The sequence below is a fragment of the Austrofundulus limnaeus genome, unplaced genomic scaffold, assembly GCF_001266775.1.
Source record: "Austrofundulus limnaeus strain Quisiro unplaced genomic scaffold, Austrofundulus_limnaeus-1.0 Scaffold4, whole genome shotgun sequence".
Classification (NCBI taxonomy): domain Eukaryota; kingdom Metazoa; phylum Chordata; class Actinopteri; order Cyprinodontiformes; family Rivulidae; genus Austrofundulus; species Austrofundulus limnaeus.
In genome coordinates this window covers 4885930-4895603 of record NW_013952406.1, presented here as the reverse complement: position 1 = coordinate 4895603, position 9674 = coordinate 4885930, and the positions used below count along the sequence as shown (strand labels likewise).

At 42.1% G+C, this 9674-nt stretch overlaps 2 protein-coding genes across 3 annotated transcripts in view; one reads left to right on the top strand and one right to left on the bottom strand.

Annotated features, from left to right (window-relative positions):
- eif3g (eukaryotic translation initiation factor 3, subunit G) overlaps window positions 1-494 on the top strand; it is a 4232-nt gene extending 3738 nt beyond the window's left edge. The window contains exons 9-10 of the mRNA XM_014024501.1: window positions 217-323; window positions 398-494. Of these exons, the coding sequence (XP_013879955.1) occupies window positions 217-323; window positions 398-413 (123 nt within the window). The 3' untranslated portion in view covers window positions 414-494. The remainder of the gene's footprint in view (window positions 1-216; window positions 324-397) is intronic.
- Window positions 495-1683: 1189 nt separating this feature from the next.
- dnmt1 (DNA (cytosine-5-)-methyltransferase 1) overlaps window positions 1684-9674 on the bottom strand; it is a 12086-nt gene continuing 4095 nt past the window's right edge. The window contains exons 14-35 of one of the 2 annotated variants that reach the window (XM_014024480.1): window positions 9298-9485; window positions 9067-9081; window positions 8223-8403; window positions 8049-8146; window positions 7825-7972; window positions 7635-7750; window positions 7357-7558; window positions 7144-7277; window positions 6218-6397; window positions 5818-6042; window positions 5538-5730; window positions 5286-5376; window positions 5074-5202; window positions 4711-4993; window positions 4476-4617; window positions 4232-4398; window positions 3949-4126; window positions 2738-2933; window positions 2491-2654; window positions 2231-2347; window positions 2021-2114; window positions 1684-1937 (exon numbers count right to left, since the gene is read on the bottom strand). In XM_014024480.1, coding sequence (XP_013879934.1) covers window positions 1900-1937; window positions 2021-2114; window positions 2231-2347; window positions 2491-2654; window positions 2738-2933; window positions 3949-4126; window positions 4232-4398; window positions 4476-4617; window positions 4711-4993; window positions 5074-5202; window positions 5286-5376; window positions 5538-5730; window positions 5818-6042; window positions 6218-6397; window positions 7144-7277; window positions 7357-7558; window positions 7635-7750; window positions 7825-7972; window positions 8049-8146; window positions 8223-8403; window positions 9067-9081; window positions 9298-9485 — 3279 coding nt within the window. In that variant the 3' untranslated portion in view covers window positions 1684-1899. The remainder of the gene's footprint in view (window positions 1938-2020; window positions 2115-2230; window positions 2348-2490; window positions 2655-2737; window positions 2934-3948; window positions 4127-4231; window positions 4399-4475; window positions 4618-4710; window positions 4994-5073; window positions 5203-5285; window positions 5377-5537; window positions 5731-5817; window positions 6043-6217; window positions 6398-7143; window positions 7278-7356; window positions 7559-7634; window positions 7751-7824; window positions 7973-8048; window positions 8147-8222; window positions 8404-9066; window positions 9082-9297; window positions 9486-9674) is intronic. The other variant, XM_014024488.1, reaches the window with a different exon arrangement.

Genomic DNA, 9674 nt, shown 5'->3' with positions numbered 1-9674 from the left:
GTATAAAGACTGCAAAGGCTGAAAAAGTCTGTATGAAATTGAAGGTAGTTTGAGGATTCAATTTTTTATGCTTTAAGCTAAAAAAGGGGGTGGGGGGAGTCATGTTATACATGAGATTGTATTATACACAAATATATACAGTAAATACTCTTCACAAAAGTTGACACGATGACCAGAAGCTTGTTGGTCTCATTTCGTGTTTTTTGATTCCTGCAGGGSTTTGCCTTCATCAGTTTCCACCGTCGGGAGGATGCAGCCAGAGCCATTGCAGGAGTGTCAGGATTTGGATATGATCATCTTATTCTCAATGTTGAATGGGCCAAGTAAGTTAGTTCTCATTGTTGTCAGTTGCATGATTAGTATGTTCTTGTTCTAACGTAACATTTTCTCTTCACAGGCCATCAAACAACTGAGGAATCTCATCAAAAACCTTTCAGAAAAATGCCAGATTTTATGATAAAATGTGGTTACTTAAATAAAGATAATGAATTCACTTTTTCTTTGTTTTACTCTTGAGTCTTTAGTGGGGACTAAAGGTAATAAATTCTCTTTTAACACATTAAAATTCCCACCATCTGCAGTACTGACAATGAAACAAGCCTCCTCGATTCACTGATCTGCAGATCTTACAGCACAGCTGCATAAGACTGAGTGTCATTACAGTTTAATAAGATCTGAAATACTAGATTAAAATGCAGACAGCTTAAAGTGCCTGTGACATCAAATTTTTGTAATAAACATGAATGCATTTTTGGAAACATAACACATAACATATTGCAAAACAAATTTCATGTTGCTGAGATGAACGGTTGAGATATTTGCACGTGAAGAAACAGGAAGTGATGTCAAAGGGTAATGTCAGCATGTAAACAGCAGTGTTACAAAACCTAACAGACGAGAAGAATCTGATGTTTATTTAGATTTTTAGTCGCCATCAAAGAGACAAAGAAGAGTTAAGTTTAAATTATGTTTTAAGACAAGCAAGTTTGAGTTCTCCTTGGATAGTACTTCCTGTTTCACTTTGGCYGAGACAAATTCAAATGAAAAAAGGTCAGTTATGTGACAAAATGTGTTAAATCATGTGTATTATGCCAATTTTCTTAAGTATAAAGGTGCTTACAGACTTTGTGTATTTGAAGGATAGACATGTCACAGGCACTTTAAGGTATACAGTTGAAGGGGCAACAAGTTAAGCCTACAAATTTAAGACAAATGTACACAAGTGTAAGTGGACCTCTAATTTAGGTACTACTTTAAATAAAAGCAACTGGCCTTGCCTGTACTTACCAAATAAAGAAAAAAGATGCAGTTGCTACAGCCTGCAGTTAAAATTGAGGCTTTTCTACAAAAGTGCATATTTTAAGCAATTATTGGTGCCTTTGTAAATAAAAAATACAAATTGACCAAAAAATGATTTAAGTGTCAACCTATATGACCTAAAAAAAAGGACATCAAATTTATTCTTAAACACTTAAGATCCCCCACCCCCTTAACTCCTGTTTATACAAAAATCAAATGAGTGATTTTCTATTACTACACAATACAGTATCAGCCTAAAGCTTGAAAACTTCAAACGTGTAGACAAATTTAATTTGCTGTTGTAAATTCTGGACCTTTGACCTACAAATGAACTCAGATGCGTACAGCTGCTATAATCGAGGTTATCTATTATCAAGTTACACGTACAATTACGTAAGAGCTTTATTTGGAATTTTACATATAAAACTACATAAAATTTGTTCCACATTAAACAGCAAGATTAAGAGCACAGTCAAAACTTGACATGGAATGGTTACTACATGGAACACAGTGGCCACTTAGTGACAGCTGACGGCCAATTCATGGGAAAAAAATAAAATCCCCAACGTCACAATTGCTAGAACTGGGGCAGGAACGGATTTAATCAGAGACTTCCATCTTTTCCTGTTTGAAGTTGTCTGCAGAGAAGAGAACACATTTTAGACCCAACTRTTTCAGTGATAAACRTMAATTAGGAACTASTACAAATAAAATAAAGCACCTGCTGCCTGTTCTTCCTTCATCCTCTCCAGGACACATTTCTTTAGCTCCAGCCCGATGGCTCTGGAGAGTGGAGGAGGAACCGCATTTCCAACCTGACAAACAGCAACAAGTTATTTCACCAAATGGAGGACAATCAAATAAAAGCCAAATTAAGTTATTTGCATAAACGTTTTGTGTTGAACTGATGAACCATGATGAGAAAATGAACCTGTCTGTGTTTGTCCAGAATATTTCCAAAGAAGCGGTAAGTGTCGGGGAATCCCTGAGAGCGTGCGCACTCCCTCACACTGACCACCCTGTGCTGCTCCGCGTGCAGGACACGACCCTGTAATTAAACGTTGGGGTTAACATCCAGACCGATCACCAGAACTGCTGTTTTATACAAAAAAACATCTATTTAAACAAGTGACTTGTGCTAATAATCCCAAACATTTCTCCTGACTGAACAACTTTCAACAGCTGCTGTACCTGTTTGCCCATGGGCTCAGGGTTGGTGACAGTTGTGCTGAAGAAGCCGTCCCACTCCAACCTGCCGTACAGTCCGGCCCAGTGGTTGTGGCGGTTCCCAGTGTGGGGCAGACACCAGGGGATCAGGGTGTTGAACTGCCTGTCTGCAGAGTCGCAAGGCTTCCCTAAAAGGACGTACGAAACATAAAGATGCACGTCCGGTCTGTAGCTCGGCCTTTTCCAGTTGTCATAAACTGTCCGCACGTACCTCCTGCGCAGGTGCAGACGCCTCTGAGCGCACCGGTGCCGCTGCGGCCGTTCTTCTTATCGTGGTGTGTGTAGCGCAGCTTCTTRGTCATGTTGCCGTCTTTCATCCGAACCTCGATGTTGGGGAGGTCTCTCCAGTCGGAGCCTGGAGCCARAGGGATGTGACGCATTCTGGCCTCGACCAGAGCGCTCATGTCCTGAGAACATAAAACACGTTCATTTGAAAAAAAAATGTATTTGGTATTGAAATATCTCACAAACCACTGGACAATTTTTAATTAAACATTCAGGAAATAACCAGTGGCAGTGCCTCTACAACTCTAGAACTAAACAACTRTCATTTTTACAGACACTACGATAAAAACTGATGCAACAGTAGCTAAAAGTCATAACATTTCACAGTATTGCATGAGACCATGCATAGTGTAGAGGTCACCTCGAGTGAAATAATCAAGGAAACTGTCTTGGACCTCAGATCTCTGATGGGCCTTTAAAGAGACAAAATAAAAAACTGTTCCACTTAGAACTGAATTTAGGCCACCTCAGGTCGCCTTAACTTTTCAAAGAGACATTCGCTCTTTCTTAAATCAGATAATAAACAGAAGAATCTTCTTATTTGATTTATTGTTCTCTTAACTGAAAATTATTATGCATTTTGATAATCAGAGAATGTTTATCAAAGTTAAAGGAGAAAAGAGGACAGATCTCTTTTCTACCTCAGTATGATTTCAGCTATGTATGGATTTTCTGTGCAAAAATCTTTACATACCTAAACTCATCTTTATGGTTACACTTAAGTTATTTGCCTCAAATGTCTGGTATTCAACATCTAAACTTGACGTTTGTGTTCTATTTAAGTGTCTGATTGACAACGAAGCTCGAAGCGCTTGTTATTGTTAGTTATAAGCTTTTGTAGGAAACTGATTGCTCACAGTTAAGTGTACTGTAGTGATTTTGTCTGATTATGTAAAATAAATGATCGCATTTATTTATGGATCAAATCAAAATTCACTGACTGAAGCTACTTATAGTGTGTCCATTCACTTTGCACCGAAKAATGTTTTACCAAAAATAAAGTGATCCTTGCTAAAATAAATTCCTTTTATTCCTTGTTATAAGAAGTGTAAGGTTAAACCCTTACAATAGCACATGTATTTCTTCGAAGAATGGTAGTAATTTAGGAAGAAACTGTAGCACAGCAGCACAGCTCACCTTGCAGATGTGGTCTCTTAGGATGGGTTGATACTGCGTGCCTCTGATCTGCCTCTGGAACCACGACTGCGGYTCCCCGTTGTAGGAGATCTCCAAAGCCGCAGCCCCGTTGCGAATCTCCGGCAGATCGGACATGGTGTCTCTGACCGTGATGGTTCTGTAGATCCCACCGTTGCCTCTGTTGCAGGAAAAGTTCACTCTAAAAAGCTGCAGCGAGGCTGACGCATTTTGTGGCWGTTTGTGAAATTTAAACAGCGCTGTATAGACCCGAGATCGAAATTACCGTGTGACGTTGCTCACGTATTTCTTCTCATCCACTACCACGCTCAGCTGGCAGGCTCTGGGAGCGAACACGTGGAGGGGTTCRGGGAAGCGGGGCAGCTTCTCTCCTGGAGCGGCGGCCAGGACGATTGCCCTGCGGCGGGTCTGGGCGACGCCGTACTGRCCGGCCTGACGAGCACAGCAAGCCTTAACCATCTGGTTCTGCCTCATCGCAACAGTTTYACACAAACGAATCCCCGACTCACCTGCAGCACCCCGAACGTACACTGGTAACCCATTCTCACAAGACAGCGCAAAGTCAGCTTCAGGACCATGGAGTTTTTGAAAGAAACAAAGTTCCTCACGTTCTCCAGCAGGAAAAACTTTGGTCTGTAATAGTCGCAGTAACTGCAAAGAAAAAGACCCGTCGTTTAAACAGAACCTGCGAGGGGAAGATTATCAACGTGTGCTCCGAGCAGCACGGTTACAGCAAACGCTCACCTCAAATAAGACACCACGAGGGAGTTCTTGAATTTGGAATACGTCCGAGAGTTGAAGCGGTTCATCCCACTGAAACCCTGACAGGGCGGTCCGCCGCACAGCATCTCCACATCCCCCTTCTGCGGCAGCTTCTGGCCCAGAGAGTTGGTCCTCTCTCCCGACATGACCAGCTTCAGCAAGACGTTACAGTCCTCCGTGAACACCGTGGTGCCGGGATTGTTGAGCCTGAAGGCTTGTGCTGCAGGTTCCCACATCTCTATAGCCCACAGCGTCTCAGAGATACCTGAAGACAACAAGAAGCTGTCTCCTAAACAAATCGGCTCGGTGCATTTGGGAGCATTTTGAAACTGGAAAAGCATTTACCCGCCTGGTGGAAGCCCTCAGAAAGCCCACCGCAGCCGGAGAACACGTCCAGAGTGCGATATTTGGACACTTTAGGTGGTTCTGCTTGACTTTCCTGTGGTTCCTGCACRGCCTTTCCTTTGCCTTTACCTGACGAGAGCGACGACCACGTATTTGTGAGTCAAGGTCGAATTTGAGTTGAAATTTTCAGCATAAAGCCATTTAGAACCAACCTTTTCCTTTGCCCTTTCCTTTTCCTTTATGAACAGTAGAGCGAGCATGATTTGGAGGATCTTCAAAGCTTTTTGATTTGGCATTGTATGCCTGTGAGGGAGAAAGAACAAAGAACAAAAATAAATATACTCATGTTTTATTCAAGGTAAGAACATCAAGTATCCMGTTTGAAAGAATAACTACACACTGAGCAAACATAGCAGCTGATACAGACAAATCTAAAACAAACTAGGTATTATTAATAATTATACCTCCAAGAAATAGAAGCGGTCCGGTCCACCACTGGAATAGTCCTGGACTGATTCGATGAGGTCCTCTGCATACTCGACCTGGCAGCGTCCGAGCACGTCCGACATGCAGACGGTAACTTCCTCGTCGCTCCAGTAGAGCTGATTGATGTCCGTGTGGTAACTGGCTTTGACGCCCTTGTGCGTGTTCTCCGGCCTGGTCGACGACACAAAGCTTGATTCAGTTCTGAGCTCGTTTACGTTAAGAAACTAAAACCCTCGAGCACCGGCCCGGTAACCACACCTGTAGAACTTGTAGAGTCTCAGTTTGACTTCTGTGCTGTCGGGCTTYCCGTTGCTACGCCGGTGACAGAAGATCTCTTTGATGCGCCCGATACGGAACGGCTGCGGAGCGTCCAGGTTGGACCCCTTAATGTAGTCTGAGGACTTCCTGTAATACTCCGGGTACAGGTCCTCATCCACRTCCTCCTTCCTGTGGGAGCGCTTCACTGGACTGGCTGGCTTCACACTGACAACCAAACRCAGAGGAAGTAAATCTCAGCTTTATTTTACTTTCATACAACCGTTTCACATCCAGCTTCCCGTAAACTACAAATAATAATAAACAGTGGTAGGTACTGGAGCTGTTGCAGTCAGAATGTAGCACTGCACAGGTCCAAGTACAAATAAAAACCTTCTCTCACCTGAAATGAAACGTTTCTGGGGGCAGGTAGACACTGTCCCCMACCCTGAACTGCTGTCCCTTGAAGCAAGCCAAAGCATAAAGGGCTTTGTTGTCGTTGTCTTCGTTCTCCAGGGGTTCAAAGGCACGAGGTACTTCCTGATCGTTTTTCTCCTTAATACGAGCACAGCTGCCACAGAACCTGGAAGAGAAAACAAAGGCAAGTTAAAGAAAAACACGAARACTAAACCAGGATTCCTACAGTTTAAGCCAAGTTAAATTTAAGACCTTTTAAGACTTTTTAATGCCAAGCGAAATTAAATTTAAGACCGATTTCATAGTAAACACAAATGACAAAAACTGGCAGAAACTCATGAATCAAAGTATTTTTGCTTGAAGTATTCAAATATTGCTAACAGACCAATTGTTTTTGTCCATATCGAACTATAGCAGAAACGTTCTTAGCAATCAGTTTTAAACTTAAAATCCTCTAACAACCCAAAATTTGGAGTTTTATGACCCACAGTGGGGTCTTAACCCCAATTTGCTGTAGATGAAACCTTGAAGTGCCTGTGACATCAAGTTTTTGTAAGAAAAGTGAATGCATTTTTGGAAAGACAACATTAGTAACATATTACAAAACAAATTTCACGTTGCTCAGATGAACAGTTGAGATATTTGCATGTGAAATAACAGGAGGTGATGTCACAGAGGAATGTCTGCATGTGAATATTAAAAAAAATGTTACCAATTATTTTAATATTTGAGATGAATTACAACCATCCTATTTACAACGTGTTAACATTTTTAAGACCTCTGAAATGTTGATTGAAGATATTTTAAGGCTAATTAAGGCCTTATTTTCGGATTGATGAATTCAATGACTTTTAAGACTTAAGCATCTGCAGGAACCCTGTAAACAGAGTAGTAAACTTAAACTGAACTTACCTGAACTTGCACTCTTCTGATGGACAGGTCTGAGGGGGAGTCTCGAATCGAGCAAAGTCAAGATCATACCAGAACTGGTAGAAGAAACTCTTCCCATCATCCTCAATCACTTTCACATCAACATCCATCCCTCCCTAAAAAATAAAAATCTAAATCAATAAATGTAACTAAAATAAAGTTCAAAACAAAATGGCATTCCTAATCTAAACTCACCTCCATGGACCAGTTGTTGGACGGGGGCTTGTACGTGATATTCACTTTTCCTTGGACGTAATTGAGCAGCATGTCTTCACAGTCGTCCACAACCACCAGCTCCAGTGGATCAGAGGACTCTCCGAGCACCGTGTGAATCCCACGAAGGAACCAGTGGGCGTGGAACATTTTCCCGTTGTTGTCTTCCCACAGTGAAGTGATCCTGACACAGAAACCCTCRTCAGGTCTACTGTCAAAGAATTCATGTCAGGACTAAATGTCATTCAGCAGGTTAATACCTGGCCAAATACAGGGGGATGGACGGGTCATCTGATGAAACTGAGACACAGTCTCCAACTTCCAGCACTTCATCGTTCACAGAGACCTTCTTGTAGAACTGCTTCTTTCCCACAGTCTAAGAATTAAAGAGAAGAGATAAATATAAATCATAAACAAATAAATAAGACACCAAACAAGAGGACCGCGTACCTCAATGGACTCTCCGATCCATGCGAGTCTGGACTGGGTCTGCTTCTTCCTCTTAGCATTGAGAACCTTTTTAGGCTTTGCTTCTTGAACATCTTCCTCTTCGATATTCTCATCATCCTCAGCCTCCTTTACAGCGAGGTTTGGGCATCTGAARACAAGAGTTTAATTACTGGTTAGACAAAAACTTAAATCATCTTTAAATACAGGCGCCACGCCACGCTCACCTTCTTTGCTTACAAGCTTGCTTGCTTTTTCCACTTCCCCCGAACTTGATCATGTCTTTACAGGCTGCGCATTTGCCACAATCAGGAGATTGGCACACCTGGACRTTCRGCATCCGTAAGTAAAAACAAACCCRACGGYCATTTAGGCACGTCCGCGTTCGAYCATTTACTTACCTCACAGACTCCACAGCGCTGTCTTTTAGCCCCGCCCTCTTTATCGTTCTGCTCTATCTGATCGGCGAAGAAGGCATCAAAAATCTGGTAGACCAGCTTGGTCGTGGTCGCCTTGGTCGGTCCCTTACTGTCCTTCTCTATCCTAGTTGGGTGACGGATGGCCTGTCTTCTGGCAGCTCGCCTGTCAAAAAGAAACAGCTCGTTTTTAAGAGGGGAGGGCAGAAAAGACCACCCGATCGTACGTGGAGCGATGGTATTGTGAAGCCGCTGGCCGTCAACACACCACAGCGTCAAGGCCATGCAACGGAGGAAGCACACAAAAGCAGTCGGGATGAAAAATGCAATCTGCATTAAAGCAACAGGCAAAAAGTTTCTTCCTAAAAAAGGAAACAAACTTGCCAGCAATGACATCAATTAGACAATTTACCTAAATTAGTAATTTACCTTTTCCTTTGTAAAAATTAAACMCTTTGACACTTTAGTTTTGAAAGTTATACATTTTAAGAGCAAATTTAAAAAAAAAAGAAAAGAAATTTTGCTCATGAGAACAAATTTCTAATTTATTTTTGCAAAATTCCACTAATTCCACCACACACTAAGAGGGTTTGAACTGGATCTATATTATGAGCACTAATTCACACTCMCTAGTGCTGTAATCACCAGATTTTAAACAAAGCCAGAACAATCAGCTGCACATAAAGCCAAAATATAATAAAATACATTAAAATAATATTGTAGTATGGACGGCGAAACGGTGGTCATTTTGCCTAAAAAGGTCTGAAATGCTTCACACTAACACACCAACAAACAACCTAAGGATGAAATCACATAAAGGCCTACCTACCAGTACAGCAGCATGCTGCATTAGGAAATGTTAAAGGCATGTTAGACATTAAGGAGTCAGGAGCATCAATTACTATAATTAAAATAAAACAATACTTGATCAAGTCAGTGAAACTCAAGCAAAAGGCTAAATAATTAGTATAATTTTAAGGCTCTGCAATCAAAGATGAGTTTAGGAGCTGTGACTACCTTCAGCTGTTACTGAGTTATGATCGATTCTCTTCAGCTGTACCTTTTCCCCAGAGTGACTCCTGCCAGTTTGATCAGATCTCTCATGCAGGGAGTGACAATGATGGGCTGCTCATCCGAGTCGCCGGCCTCGTCGTAACTCTCCACCTGCTCCACCACAAACTGGGCGTGGCGCAGCAGCGTGTCTTCAGTGAAGCAGTTGAAGTTGAGTCCTACGGGCGGGACGGTGGTCTGTGGGCAGCGAGAAGCAGGGTTCATGGGCACGGAGCTGCTTAAACCTGGCTTTACTTCTGTCGTTGCAAATAACATCTAGAACAGGGGGTCTTAACCTTTCTGACCTCAGGGCCCAATTTGTTGAACATAAAGTGGCACGAGGCCCAGTCAGACATTACCAATATATGGATCAAAATGATAATTATT